The following is a 15,705-nucleotide window of genomic DNA, read 5'->3' on the forward strand; positions in this document are numbered from 1 at the left end:
AGGAGACAGGGAGTTGTGACCATCACCTACTGCCTAATGGTGTCACCATTCATTGTAGTTCTGTCTGTGAGGATAATGAGATGACTACTGAATAGAGATGAGCGAGCATACTCGGAAAAGCACTACTCGCTCGAGTAATGTGCTTTATCCGAGTATCGCTGTGCTCGTCCCTGAAGATTCGGGTGCCGCTGCGGCTGACAGGTGAGTCGCAGCGGGGAGCAGGGGAGAGCGGGCGGGACAGAGGGAGAGAAAGATCTTACCTCCGTTCCTCCCCGCTCTCCCCTGCAGCTCCCCGCTCCGTGCCGGCACCCGAATCTTCAGGGACGAGCACAGCGATACTCGGATAAAGCAAATTACTCGAGAGAGTAGTGCTTTTCCGAGTACGCTCGCTCATCTCTACTACTGAATGTTTTATCTATAGAAAAGGATGTGTCAGATTATTATTAGGCTTGGGCCGAATGCACACGGCCGGGTCGGATTCCACATGCAGGATCCTGCAGCGGAATCAGCCCCTGCACTGGCCGTTGACCACCGTGTACCTGTCCAGATTACTCTTCTGTGTGCTGCAGATGTGCTGGCCGACGCGCATGCGCAGTACAAGGAGTGCCGCGCCATCGATGACTCGGATCCGTGGCATTTTCAAAATTGACATTTGGAATCGCCACAGGTCAGACGCCTTCCATTGACTGCAACAGAAGCCGTCCATGCGAGCTACGCACAAAAATAGAGCACGCTGCTATTATTCCTCTGCGAGTGGAAATCGCAAGTAATTTCCGCTCGTGTGCGTGGAAGAGTCATTTTATAATGCATGCTATGGACGGGCAGTGCTGCGGAATCTGCGACCAGACGCCCCACCACAGACTCCGCAGCAAAAATCTACCAGTGTGCATTGGGCCTTAGACGCCAGTGTGAAAACTGCAAGTTATTACAATATTTTTAAATAAAAAAACAAACAAACAACTGCTTAAACATATAAACATGATTTGAACATTAGGTCATTTTTGGATGATACATTCCTTGTATCCCTCTTAACCAATGACAGAAGTAAGCAGCATTTATCTTTAAAACATTTAAATATATTGTATCCTAAAAACCATTACAACCCAAACTATAGTATTCACTTGTAATTGGCAATTTACTCAAAATGTACGTTTATTTCAGCAGCTGTCTAAGGGCCTATTTACACAGAACGATGATTACTCAAAAATCGCTAAAATCATTGCTTCTAAATGTGCGCCCATTGTGCACTGCTAGCTGATCGTTAAATTCAGTCCAACCTATAAATCGTCGTTTAGCCTTAGCAGTTCTCCGTGGGTAGTGCTGATAGCAATGATTCCCGCTGGAGACCAAAAAAACTGAAAGCAGATAACAGCCCTCGGGCTATTAACTGCTTTCAGCTAAGGCTTCATTTGCACACTTCATTGCTCTTAAGTAGCTGAGTAGCTACTTAATAGTTTATGCAGAATGATCGCTCAAAGCTGTCACTCAAACTGTGGTTTGAGCGATCATCAGACCGTGTAAATGGGCCTTAAGGGCTCCTGTCCACGGGCGGAAAAATCGCCGGCGAATCACGCTGTCTTAAGCTTTCCATAGCGTTGCTATGGAAAGCGTCGGCCCCCTGTCCACAAGCAGAGAGTCGTTGCGATTCTCCGCTCGCGGCCGGCAATTCGTAGCATGCTGCAAATTGCTGCGATTCTCCGCGGTCAGCTTGTCAGATAGGCTGACAGCGGAGATCCGTCTACTGGCTCCTGCTCTCAGGCAGATCGCTGCCGCGGGATAACACAATGCCCGTGGACAGGCAAGCCTTACTCTTCAAAACCTACACAATGCCTTATGGAAGATAGCGCTGAGGAATAAGTTGGGGCTATACAAACTATTATTATGAGTATTACAGTTAGGTAAGTTTTGTTCCAAGGTAATGTACAAGTAATTTAATTGCATGGAAATGCCAGTAGGAAAACTAGCAACAACATGAAAGGTGTACATACAGTACTTACCAAAGGTAGGAGTATTTGCTGCACTAATTGAGGTGGAGGAGGATATAGAGGACGAACTTTCAGCACGGGGTAAAGAACCGGATGGAGGGGGACTAGTGTTAGATGTAACAGGAGGGCTGAAGGGCCGCGGCTAGTAAAAAAAAAGTATGAATAGTCAAGATACTGAAGAGCTTGAACAACAAAGAATATTAACAAAACCTCAAAGAGTCTGACTACTGCAACCTGCATTAGATTTAGGCCTCCTTCCCACGAACGGATTTACGCCGCGTAAATTCGCGGCAAAAATCCGCTGCGTGGCCCCCTGCTATTAGGTTCTATTGAACCTAATAGCACAATGCTCACGATGCGTAATTCCAGCGCGGAATTACGCACCGCGATTTCTCCCGTCTTCACCCGCAGCATGCTCTATTTGCTGCGGGTGAGGACGGACTGTACGCGCTGACGGCTTCCATTGCAGTCAATGGAAGCCGTCCGTTCACGCTATCTCCCGCTGTAACCAGCGGGAGATAGCGTGAAAAAACGCTTCCCCACCTACCGCCGCAGCGTCATTTGACGCGGCCGGCGCGTCACGTGACACTGCCGGCCGCGTCACGTGACGCGGTGGGCGTGTCACACGACGCGACGGCGGTGGGCGGGGAAGCGGCTTCACGCTATCTCCCGCAGGTAAGTATAGGGGCTCTGGGGGGCGCCGTGAAGGGCTTCACTGCGTAATATTACGCGGCGGAGCCCATCACGCTCGTGGGAAGGAGGCCTCAGAATATTGACTGGCAATAAAAATATACTTACCAACTCAGTTATGCCACTAAGCTTGCTACTAGAAAGCTTTGGTCTTGATGGAGGTCTTGGTGGGGGTACTATTGTGCCAACAGAATGTGGTGTAGCGGGGCGTGCAGGTGTTGACACTGGTAAAACAAAAAGGTCATTTTTAAACTACTTTGCCTAATATGCTTTGAACACAACAGTCGGGTGAACCCTACAGAACGATACTAAAAGGAGACTAGTTTCATCTGTCATTTGTAAACCTACGGTAGATTAGTCACTGAAGGCCGGGAACTGGTGGTTTTGATAAAAGATATAAGGCTGTCTTGTAATAAGATCACTACTTTACTGAAAATGAAACGGAGATTAAAAAGTTACAAAAAAGCCAAGCAGAATGGGTGTGAAAGCAAAATAAGACCACGACCTTACTGTACAGCAATTGTTAAGGGTAAATAAACTGGATATTATTTGGGGAGATTACTATTTATATATTGCCTAAATCAGTAGACCCTCACCAGTGGCTCATGATACCTTGCTGTACAGCTCGCTGTAGGGGGTCTTGAGTTAGGGCCATATATACTGGCAATTGGACATTATTGCAAGCATGTCTGAAAGGGAACCAGTCATCACCTTAAATCAAAAGATAAGGGAACGCTGTGTCCCTGCGAAGTTGGTGTGCACATACACTTGGCTTCTTTCAGATGGCTCTGTGCATATGCTCTCTTCTCATTCTCTATGGGAGAGCATTCATAGAGCAGTCTGAAAAGAGTCATGCTGTGTCCACCCACCAATTTTGCAGGAAAGGGGCACCCGGCGAGTATGAAATCGCTCTCTGGACTCCCCCTACCCTCACCACAGATCCCCATAATCTAGTTTATGGGGCTCAAAGGTAATGACAGGTTCCCTTTAACTACCAAAGAGTGCCAAATCAGACAGATGGCATAATACTAGTGTCTTATGTCACACTAAGATATTGATTTCCAAAATTTCACAATATCTTATTTCTCCACATTCAGGCTAAGGCTACACAGCGACTTTGGGTGTGAAACAGGTTGTGCAGCCGAGGATCCCACAATGGCTTGGCTACATTGCATCCTAGTGTCAGTGAATGTGGTCACGTCGTGACTCAAGTTGCCACAAACTCAACAATTACAAGAAATCCATCAGATCTGGACTTCTTGCGAATGTTGGATGCACAACGTGACTGAATTCACTTTCATCATGGTGAGTCACAGCATGGCCATAGTGCGGTCTTTGGCAATACAATGAATTTCCCGGTCAAAGTCGCTGTGTAGTCCTAGGCTTAAAGCTTCTCTCCTCAATTTTTGACTCGAATGTAGCTTCCAAACCATCACGCAAAATTCAATGTAGCCCACAAGGCACAAAAGGTTATAGATCACTGGTCTAAACAAAAAAATAGATAGGGGTTGACATTTTGGAGAAGTTTATACACTTTTTGACTTCAATGCTAATGGATGGTCGCTTCTATAGCAGCTTGCACCTATAGTTACAGCACTCTAGCTGTAAAAAGCAAATTAGTAGCAAGAGCATATCATCATCATCATCAAGGTTTAATAGAACACAATGTTTTTATTACACCATGCGCATACAGTACATACATGCAATTTCAGGGCAGGGCAACCACCATTTAAAACAGCCGCTTCAAAACCACAATGACGTAACATACAAACACATCAAGTCAATTAAAACTACTACACATATACAGTATAAAATGCCAAAATCGTATGCAAAAAACAAAAACGGACAATGGAAAAAAAAAATACATATATGACCATATATCAGGCTGTTTGAAGACTTTAAAATAAAAAGTCTTTTTTTTATAACAAAAACGGATGCAGCAAAAAAGTCATACAAACAGGTAAAACACTTCTTGTCACACGCACAAAAACAACAGTGCTCCTTTTGGCACTACAAGGCACAATAAAGCAACACACCGCATGCTTGTCATACCATCGTTTATCTGAACTGTAGACAGGCTACAGTTGAAAGTTGCTGACTTTGTGGACTTTTCAGAAGTATTTGAGTTCTCTTCAATGAACACATCATCGAGGCAATAGTTTGCATTGGACAAGCCTATGTTTTCTTCCAACATATAGCTCCTTAGCGTCCTCTCAGACAAAAAATAACGCATGTTGTCGACTTTCTCAAAGGCACTATGAAATCTTTGTAGCTTCTTCCGACCTGTGGTATAGTACTTGCCGCTTTCATGCAAGGATGCCCGAGGCCTTTGAGGATGTGGAAAGAGAGGCTGTGTGTTGTCTACCTGAGATTTCATTGTGCCAAAATTATGAATAAGGTTGGAACCAAAATCAGACTGAGTTGTATCTCCGGGATCGGATATTGGGAAGTCAAATGTGAATTCAGACAAACTATTGGAGGATAGAGCTGTGGGAGAAAAAAAGGAACTCCCAAAAGGGTCCTGTATCACAGCTGAAGAAAAATGGGGGAATACAAACAGTAAAGATTGACTGTGCTTACAAATGGGAAACAAAATGTCACACATTTCACGGATACGGACGTGTCCTGCATTTGTCAGAAGGGAAGTAGCAGAATGGCTTACAATTCCTTTAATAGTATACAGAAACATGCTTACTAAGTAAATGAGCTAACCAAATCCTATGGGAATACAGCAGATCTTTTCACTTTTCTATAATACACAGTTGCACACACAATAAGTTTTAGGCAATTGAGGACAAAATGCTACAAAGTGAGAATGCTTCCATAAATAGTGTTAATAGTTTATTGGTACTGATGTATCTTGTCGCCACTAGGAAGTGCTGGTGGAGACAAGATTGACAGAAGGGGGGGAGGTGACGCCCCCTATTCCTGATTAGCTGCACAGCTGGCTGGGCTGCAGATCCTGGCAGCCCACAAAGGATGTATGTGACATGCATACCGCAGCCCTAGCTGAAAGTGCCCTCCCTGTCAGCGTTTCAAGGCGGCAAAGCCCTCACTGGAGAAGTGGTGAGCAGCCTCAGCAGCAGGTAGGGCACAGCACCCTGCAGCGTGTTTCTCGCCGGAGGGGAACAAGGAGCACCTTTCCACCAACCCCCCCAACCGCAACGTGCACCAATCCAGATGTAAGTAGCACATCGCGGCTGGCAGCATGGAGACCACAGCGGCGGGGGAAAAAACACTCACAGCCACCGGCCGCAGACTGCAGGGATCCAACAGCCGGGACACTCGCTACTGTCATACATAGACGGGTTAGAGGGGTGGATCAGCACCTAACACACAGGGAGCGCAGCACCTTCCAGGACCATGGCCTATTCCACCAATCGTGAGCTAGGGATGTGACAGGGGCATTCCCCCATGGAAACCCTGTCAAACTGCTAGCTTTCGGTGGCATCAAGATACACCAGTACCTAGTTTATTTTTGTCAATTAACAAAATGCAAAGTGAATGAAAGAAAAAAAGAGAAATCAAAACAATATTTGGTGTGACCGCCCTTTGCCTTCAAAACATTATCAATTCTTCTAGATACACTTGCACACAGTTTTTAAAGAACTCGGCATGGAGGTTGTTCCAAACATCTTTGAGAACTAAGCACAGATCTTCTGTGGATGTAGCTTGCTCAAATCCTTCCGACTCTTCATGCAATCCCAGACTGACTCCAATTTTGTTGAGATCAGAACTCTGCAGGGCGATATCATCACTTCCAAGACTCCTTGATCTTCTTTATGCTGAAGATAGTTTTTAAAGACCTTGGCTGTGTTTGGGGCCATTGTCCTGCTGCAGAATACATTTGGAGCCAAACTTCTTGAAATCCGTTTTGAAATATTTGCCTGGGAAAGACCTTGCTGATTGAATTCAACTACCTTGTGTTTTGCTGCTGTGCTCAGTCATGCCATTTTGCTTGACCTGTGACATGACTGTCTTCCATAGCCTCACGTTTGTAGCAGTTTTGCTGTTTTTTACCCAGTTTTAAGCCTCCTACACAGCTGTTTCTGTCTATGACTGTATTTTAACCTATATGTGAAAATGATGTTCATTATCACCCGTTATAATTGGTCAATCATATACCTGACTATATTTCCACAAAATGCTTGACTTTGTGCAAGTGTAACTTGAAGAACTGAGGCGGTTTTAAAGACAATTGGTGGTTAATTCACAAAAATAAATGAACACTTATTTTTGAAAGGATGCTGTCTTTGCAGCATTTTTCCATACCTGCTTAAAGGTCTGCACAGTACTGTAATATATGATAAAAACAGCTCAAAGTCACATAGGAAAACAAATGGACTAAGAACCACCCACTATTGTGCTATATTACATATATACTGCAGTGATGGTTTGTTTTTAGTCCAACTGTTTTCCTATGCGATTTTGAGCTGTTTTTATTTTATTTTTTTTTTTCAAAAGTGGGGGGAAAAGTCAGTGCGTCCTAAAAAACGAACGTGCCGAAATTTGGACCCAGGCAGCAGCTGTGTGAAAAGGATTGTAAATCCTTCTTACACAGCTGATGGCCAGGACCGCATACATAGCGAGGGGAGGAGAGCCAGCAAGGGGAGGAGAGCCGCCTATACTAACAGCTGATTGGTGGAAGCGGACTCATCTGACGGTGTTTAAATACACAGAGATAAAATCAATCACCGGGTTAGTTCACCATTTCTAACCATGTAAGCCCCAGGGTTAATCCATACTTCGTCAACATTCCTGCCAAATACCAGCTCTATGAAAAACGAATATGTGACAGTATAGAGGTGCAAAAATAGGATTTATTCCTCCATTACCAGCAGCAACATGTCAACCTATAGTTATTTCTAAAAGCATAATGAATGTCACACATGCATAGTACCTATTTTGGCCCTATCCTCAGGGTAAGGGCTTATTCCGACGTGCGTATATTGGCTGGGTTTTCACACCCGGGCCGATATACGCTGTCTCTCTCTGCAGGAGCAGGAGGCAGGCCAGGAGCAGTGCCTTGAGCTCCCGCCCCCTCTCCACTATTTGCAATGGGAGGGGCGGGGTGTAACTCAGCCCCGCCCCCGTCCCAACCTCTCATTGCAAAGAGTGGCGAGGGGCGGAAAGGGGGCAGAGCTCAGTGCACTGCTCCCGGGGCAGAGCTCAGTGCACTGCTCCCGGGGCAGAGCTCAGTGCACTGCTCCCGGGGCAGAGCTCAGTGCACTGCTCCCGGGGCAGAGCTCAGTGCACTGCTCCCGGGGCAGAGCTCAGTGCACTGCTCCCGGGGCAGAGCTCAGTGCACTGCTCCCGGGGCAGAGCTCAGTGCACTGCTCCCGGGGCAGAGCTCAGTGCACTGCTCCCGGAGCAGCCTGCCTCCTCCCCCTGCAGAGAGGGACAGCATATATCGGCCGGGCATGAAAACCCGGCCGATATACGCATGTTGGAATAAGCCCTAAGTCATAAATAGTTCACTGGCGTGGAGTGCCGCTTTTGATCCCTGTTGATCAGCTGATTGAATAGGCATCTTCTCAGGTCTGTGACATCAAATTCATTAGTCACATGACCTGAGAAATTAATGGGGGTGAGACGCTGTATCGGGCATAGCTGCTACGAATAGTTTAGTCCCGGAAAGCACCTATAAATAATCTTTTGGCCACTTTTCATCTCATGCATTTTAGTTGTATTTATCTAGACTGTTGTGATACCAGTTAATATCAATGTGAGCTCAATCCTACAAATAGGGTTCTATAAAATTAGAATCAAAATGAAATAGTATTATATATAAAAATCCATAATTTCCCATTTTCAAATTCTTGTTTACAAATCTAGAATAACCACACAACTGGGGGAAAAATAAGCAAAGTATTACCTGTAGAACTGGAGGAGGAGAGGGAGGATGACTCCACCGAGTTGCCAAACAAGGGATCCCAGGCTAGAAGATCACTGTTGACTCTGCTGTAAAATGCATATGCAAAATTCTTAAAACAGAAGGCTGTGACTCAAGAGATGAAGTTATTTGGGTCAGAAACCACTGATTCAGTGATGTGTCTTTGTCCTGTGAATCCACTGGCACAAGACATTAGGGACTGTTTGAAGTCTAAGCATGTAAGACTACAGAGCTTCATAAAATAGCTTGTTTTATGGATGAGCTGTTCTTTTATCGGATCACACTTATGTGTAAAGGGAGCAAATGCATATCAGTTTTTAAAGAAACCGCAAATTATGACATTTATATTGGTGCAGGTTTACCAAAGAATGATCAATTTTATTAAATCGCATTATTTAGTGCAAGGTTTAAAGGGAACCTGTCATCAACTATAAGCACCATAAACTAAATTATGATGCTTCTAGTTTAGGTGATGTGGAATCCAGGAGCGGTGTCTCACACATCACCTGGTGCCCTCTTCCAGCATGACTCCCTTTAGAAGACTGTTCCCATTCATCTCTATGGGAGTGAACATGTACAGACTTCTGAAAAGCGTCACACTGGCTGTGCGTGCTTGAACGTAGCCAAGGGACATGGCAAGGATCAGGGGAGCAGGTGAGCATGAGACACACATCCTGGATTCCACATCACCTGAACTATAAAGCACCATAACTTAGTTTATGGTGCTTATAGTTTATGGCAGGTTCCCTTTAACCTAATGCATAGAACCTAAACAAATTTTATATTGATCAAAAATCTATTTGTTGGGCGTTTTATCATCTCAATAAGTAAATCTCTAGTTAGAAAAAAAAAAAGTCTACACACCCCTGTTAAAATGCCATGTTTTTGTCAAGTTAAATCGTTTAGGGTGGAAAAATAAAAGCAAAACAAAACTAAAACAATGTGGTTGCATCAGTGTGAACACCCTCCAGTTATATTTGGGGATGTGGTTGTGTTCAGAAATAGCCAATCACATTTAAACTCATGATAAATAGTAGTCAGCACTCCGCTGCTGTTATTTACAGAGAGTCTGGATTTTCTCCCATATAAAGTTCGGCTCTTCTAGGAGGATTTTCCTGACATTTTCTTAGATGCATTTTTCAGCAAAAGCCATAAAGAGCTTACAACACATCAAAGGGATCTGATCGCTGAAAGGTATCAGTCAGGAGAAGGGGACCAAAAACATCTCCAAGCCATTACATATACCATGGAACACAGTGCAGACGGGCATCAGGAAGTAGATTAGTGCAGTTTTGGGACTATAAGATGCACCTAACTTTAAAAAAATATTTCAAACTAAATGGTGTGCAAAAATGTTTAACAGAGTAGACCTGTGCAGCTGACACACCGTTATGGGGACACTTGTGGCCGACACTGATGTAGGGACATGGTCTTTACTATAATGCAGTACATATGTGGATATTAAAGAGGGGATGGTGAGAGGCGTATTTGTACCTTGAATATTATAACTTACCTGTCTATTAACAATATGGAGTAGCAGTATACTGTCAAGATGACTTGCACTATTACGGCTGCTTCCTATTGTTACATAGGCAGGCTGGCTATTCAAGGAACGTTGTGAGGCTAAAGAGTGCAGAGCCTATTCTTTTTGTATTACATTTCAAGCCCCTGGAATGGTGCTGAGATCATCTCCAATTTCTGGAGATAAAATGTGTCTTATAGTCAGAAAAATAGGGTATATTTGGCACAACAATGACATTAGCAAGAACTGGACGTCCCTCAAAAATTGATGAAATAATCAGAAGAAATTAGGTCCGCAAGGCTGCCAAGAGGCCTGCAGCAACATTAAAGGAGCTGCAGAAGTCTCTGGCAAGTACTGGTTCTGTGGTGTATGTGACCACCATCTCCTGTATTCTTCATATGTCTGAGCTGTGGGGTAGAATCGCAAAACGGAAGCCTTTTCTAACAAAGAAAAACATCCAAGCCCGGCTATGTTTTGTCAAAACCTACATAAAGTCTTGCAAACGTATGTGGGAGAAGGTGTTATGGCCTGATGAGACCAAGGTGGGACTTTTTGGCCATAATTCCTAAAGGTACGTTTGGTGCAAAGGCTGAACACTGTGCATCACCAAAAGAACCCTATACCCAAAGTGAAGATGGTGAAGGCAGCATTATACTTTCGGGCTACTTTTCTGCTGCTGGACCTGGGGCTTTAGTCAAGGTGGAGGGAATTATGAACACTTGCAAATCTTAGACCATTTTGGCACAAAACCTTCAGGCCTCTGCTAAAAAGCTGAAGAGGAATTTCACCTTTCAGCACAACGATCCAAAGCTCCAAAATAAACAAAAGAATGACTTCATCAGAAGAAGATCAAAGTTTTGGAATCTCCCAGCCAGAGCCCAGACCTGAATCCCATTTAAAAAAAAAAAATCTGTAGGCTGACCTGAAGAGGGCGCTACACATGAGATGCCCTCGCAATCTGACAGATTTGGAGCACCTTTGTTGTAAGGAAGAGTGGGCAAACATTGCCAAGTCAAGATGTGCTATGCTGATAGACATTTACCCAAAAAGACTGAATGCTGTTAAAATCAAAGGGTACATCAAAGTATTTGTTTTAGGGTGTGCAGATTTTTTTTTCCAACCCTAAATGATTTTAGTTTGCTTTTCACTGGCATTGTACAGATAACAGGTCACATTGAGGTGGAATTGAATCTGAAATGATTCATCTTTGTCAGATTTTTTAACATGACATTTTAGCAAGGGTGTGAAGACTTTTTATATCCACTTTATGTTTATGGCATATAAAAGGGCCTTTCATACAACTTACTCTACAGTTCCAGACAGTTTCAACTTTGTCACTTCTTCGCCTAAATATGAAAAACAGATAATAAATGGAAGCTTAACCAACAGTAAAAAATAAAAAATAAAAAAAAGTTTCAAATGGAAAAAGGGTGAATTTTTAAGAAATCCAACTTACTTGATGTATTCCTTGTCATTTGTGCCTAAAAATTAGAAGGAAAGCAAACAAATATGAAAAAAAATATCACAAGCTTTAAGATACGGATAACTAAAGCCATGTAATCAGCAACAACACATTTTTGTTAATTTAAAGAGGGAAAACAAAAGAAAAACCCCAAAAATATATATTCTCTGTTCACAGTTTAAGGGATAACTCTCTGATCGGAGGGGGCCGCTGAGACTCCCACCTATCCCAAGAATAGGGATCATGAACGGAGCTGTAGTCAAGCATGACTGCTGATGTACCATTTATTTCAATGAGAGGGCTGAAGATGGCAAAGCTCAAATGCTTGCCAATTTTTGGGGCTCCCACTGAAATGAACAGAGTGGCAGTACACATCTGCGTCCGCCTGTCCATTCCCTGATTTTCGAGATCAATGGTGGTTCCAGAGGTCGAGCCCCCACCAATTAGAGAGTTTTCACTATCCGGTGGGCAGTGAAAACTCTCCTATCCTAGCACAGCCCCTTTATACCTATTAAAAAGGCAGCAGACTATAGTGACATGTTCCCTTTAAGGGAATAACAAAGTATGCATATAGTTTAGAATGGAGGTTTATTAGACCACAATTTGAGTCACACAAGTAAAAAGTATACAAAAAACTTTTTTGTAATTAGTTTTCAGTGTACTCACCGGACTTTGTCGCTGTTGTCAGCATTAATGAAAAAGAAGAAAAAACAAACATTTCACATTTATTAGTACTTCAATATTTTGCTGAATTTAATAAAGATTTTATTAAACGGGTGGCAACATTTACAGAAAGTAATTTCACAGCAGATGAAACACATCTGGAAGAATCAATGGTCTGTAAGGATATTCAGTTTAGTATTAGGGGCCTCATATCTCCACTGTTTCAAAAGAAAACAAAAACACCTTTGCTTCCCACTGCTACAAGATACTTTTTCGGAGGCTCTAGTGATGGACATCTTTTAATGTAATGTTCCTCCACAGTTGGGCACGGTCATCATTGAAATCACACACATTTCAAAGCAAGACAGCCTGACAAAAACAACGAGGGAATCGTGCGGTATGCAAGTTGATTATAAAGTGGTGCTAGGTCAAGTGGCAGCTTGTATAAGCTGTGAGGGGTTCTCTCGTAAGTGAGGCTGGACCCTGGCCCATATGCTCATGGCAAGGAGTCGTAAATTATAAGACTTCAAACAAGGCATTATTGTGGGAGCCAGATGCATGGGAAAATCCATTTCTGAAGCTGTACAAGCCTTTACCATTCCTCAATCCACAGTGTCACGTGTACCGGGAAAATGTCATAGAAGGCATTACCATCCATGGTGGCCGCCCACGCATGCTTAAATGGCTTGTCTGAGTGTTAGCTGATCAGTAAAAGCTCTTGTGCATGCAGTAACATAAGAAATAGACATATGCTATATATGTTGATTGCAACAATAACTTGACTTTGTAAATGTCTTCTTCAATTTATTATTCACCATGGCTGCACAAAGTGCAATCCAAGAAATATACAAAGTGATGTCGGAAACATAAAACTACTTACAGAAGGTGCTGGGGAGAGCGAGATGTTCCCAATGGAGATTTTCAGCTCATCAAGGGAGGCCACATTATGATGAGGTCCATTGTTCGCCTGCACAGGTTTGATCTCCACATGAAATTTCTTAGGCCCATCGTCGTCCGAGTCACAGTCACTTGAGGAGTAAAAGTGATTTCCTTTGGTATGTGTGAAGTTGTTAAGGAATTAGTATGTCAGGATTGGTCCACAGGAGATGCCATTCACAGAGGTCTATAGTTATAGGGGAAAATAACCATCTGCTATTCCTTAGATACAAGTGAGAAGATGATCCATATAAGGATCATTTGATTTAGGGAAGCAATGGCTTTTGGTTCCTTTAATCCTATCATACTATAACTAGAGATGAGCGAGCGTACTCGGAAAAGCACTACTCGCTCGAGTAATTTGCTTTATCCGAGTATCGCTGTTTTTGGGTCTGAAGATTCAGGTGCCGGCACGGAGCGGGGAGCTGCAGGGGAGAGCGGGGAGGAACGGAGGTAAGATCTTTCTCTCCCTCTCTCCGCCCGCTCTCCCCTGCTCCCCGCTGCGACTCACCTGTCAGCCGCAGCGGCACCCGAATCTTCAGACCCGAGCACAGCGATACTCGGATAAAGCAAATTACTCGAGCGAGCAGTGCTTTTCCGAGTACGCTCGCTCATCTCTAGCTATAACCTTACCGATGATGCGAACTATTTGTATATAGTTTCCAATCAAAGCAAGAATATATTACACTCCGATGTGCTCATATGAATCTGCAGAGCAGTAGCAACAAACAAGGCTCTGTTCATACCGATACTTACAGTGTGGCCACAACACTCCACTGCGTCCATCATATGACTGATACTACTGGCACCCAACAGACCAACTTTTAGGGTTTAGTTGGGTAAAGGCATGGTAGTGGTTGCTTCAATGAAAAGAATCCAACATACTTTTTCTTAGTTCAATAGGACAATCCATGACACAGGCTCCAAGAGGAGTTCTGTACTGCATGCAAATACAAACCAATGAATTAATGAAGAGTGTCTGTGGTCAAAAAGAACATCCTGTACTCTAACAATACACATGGCCCATTTACATATGCTCCTCCATCATGAACTCCAGAATTACTGTACTTAAAGTTCGATGCCGTCTCACCCCAGCATTAACCCTTTCCAATTCACTGTCTGATGTCTTAAGACATGATTTAAGGCTGTACAGCTCCGATGTTGGAAGACGTCCATCGGGGTTCTCTTACTGTATATTGCCAGCCTCTCTGCTGTCGGAGCCTATCCAACGTGTCACCTCATGCAGTACTGGCTTTAGCCAGCAGATAGCACTAATGTATAACAGCAGAAAAAAAGTAAGCCCCCTAGGAAAACCAGGATACAAATTGGATTGGAAAGGGTTAATGTCTTGATGTAGCATCATTTAAAGGTTGTGCATTTCTTCATTTGTTATATTTACCCGATGAAGGGTCCTTTGCGTTTTGGACGCTTGCAAATATAATTTTTTCTGATTAGCCAATAAAAGGTATCACCTCTATGTAATACTTTTGTATAGAAGAGAAGAAAGTAATTATCACCACAGATTTTCCTGGCCAACACGGTACAATGCTGTTTTTGCTGTGCATCAAGATATTAGTCCCCACACACAAATTAAATTTAGTGACCATTATGACTATACATTGGTAATAAGGATATCATTCTGGTTTTCTTCTGGCTTTATACTGTATCCTTCATCATCCACACCAGGGTGGTTCTGCAAAATGAAGACAAGACTTAATAATTTACAATATATCACTTACATACAATAAGTGTGAGGTTCTAATGATGTTGGGGTGGGCACAACAGATAAGAAGGGAGCACCTTCTAAAAGGAGACCTCCTAGGTTTGAGCAAAGTCTACTTGAATTCAGAAGTGTAAATGTTTACATGAAGCTTTGAACAGACTGGAAACAGAAGATATGAAGAACTATATATTTGCATACAATGATCATGTATGTTCCACTTTGCACTGAAATCTTCTTCAGGCATTATGCTTGATGAAGACTTCAGCCTGAGGTGGAAACAAGTTTTTACTTAAAGGAGATGTCCCGAGGCAGCAAGTGGGGTTATACACTTCTGTATGGCCATATTAATGCACTTTGTAATATACATTGTGCATTAATTATGAGCCATACAGAAGTTATAAAAAGTTTTTTACTTACCTGCTCCGTTGCTAGCGTCCTCGTCTCCATGGTGCCGACTAATTTTTGGCCTCCGATGGCCAAATTAGCCGCGCTTGCGCAGTCCGGGTCTTCTGCTGTTCTCTATGGGGCTCCGTGTAGCTCCGTGTAGCTCCGCCCCGTCACGTGCCGATTCCAGCCAATCAGGAGGCTGGAATCGGCAGTGGACCGCACAGAAGAGCTGCGGTCCACGAAGATAGAGGATCCCGGCGGCCATCTTCAGCGGTAAGTATTGAAGTCACCGGACCGCCGGGATTCAGGTAAGCGCTGTGCGGGTGGTTTTTTTAACCCCTGCATCGGGGTTGTCTCGCGCCGAACGGGGGGGGGGTTTAAAAAAAAAAAAAACCGTTTCGGCGCGGGACATCTCCTTTAAGTTCTCCTTCATAGGGTCTGTTA

At 43.6% G+C, this 15,705-nt stretch overlaps 1 protein-coding gene across 1 annotated transcript in view; it reads right to left on the reverse strand.

Annotated features, from left to right (window-relative positions):
- The window catches only part of FCHO2 (FCH and mu domain containing endocytic adaptor 2), a 127,560-nt gene that overhangs the window by 18,013 nt on the left and 93,842 nt on the right, over positions 1 to 15,705 (reverse strand). The window contains exons 12-19 of the mRNA XM_066602917.1: positions 14,784 to 14,844; positions 13,096 to 13,271; positions 12,219 to 12,230; positions 11,547 to 11,571; positions 11,397 to 11,436; positions 8,551 to 8,636; positions 2,784 to 2,899; positions 1,998 to 2,127 (exon numbers count right to left, since the gene is read on the reverse strand). Of these exons, the coding sequence (XP_066459014.1) occupies positions 1,998 to 2,127; positions 2,784 to 2,899; positions 8,551 to 8,636; positions 11,397 to 11,436; positions 11,547 to 11,571; positions 12,219 to 12,230; positions 13,096 to 13,271; positions 14,784 to 14,844 (646 nt within the window). The remainder of the gene's footprint in view (positions 1 to 1,997; positions 2,128 to 2,783; positions 2,900 to 8,550; positions 8,637 to 11,396; positions 11,437 to 11,546; positions 11,572 to 12,218; positions 12,231 to 13,095; positions 13,272 to 14,783; positions 14,845 to 15,705) is intronic.

The sequence above is a fragment of the Eleutherodactylus coqui genome, chromosome 5 (genome assembly GCF_035609145.1).
Source record: "Eleutherodactylus coqui strain aEleCoq1 chromosome 5, aEleCoq1.hap1, whole genome shotgun sequence".
Lineage (NCBI taxonomy): Eukaryota > Metazoa > Chordata > Amphibia > Anura > Eleutherodactylidae > Eleutherodactylus > Eleutherodactylus coqui.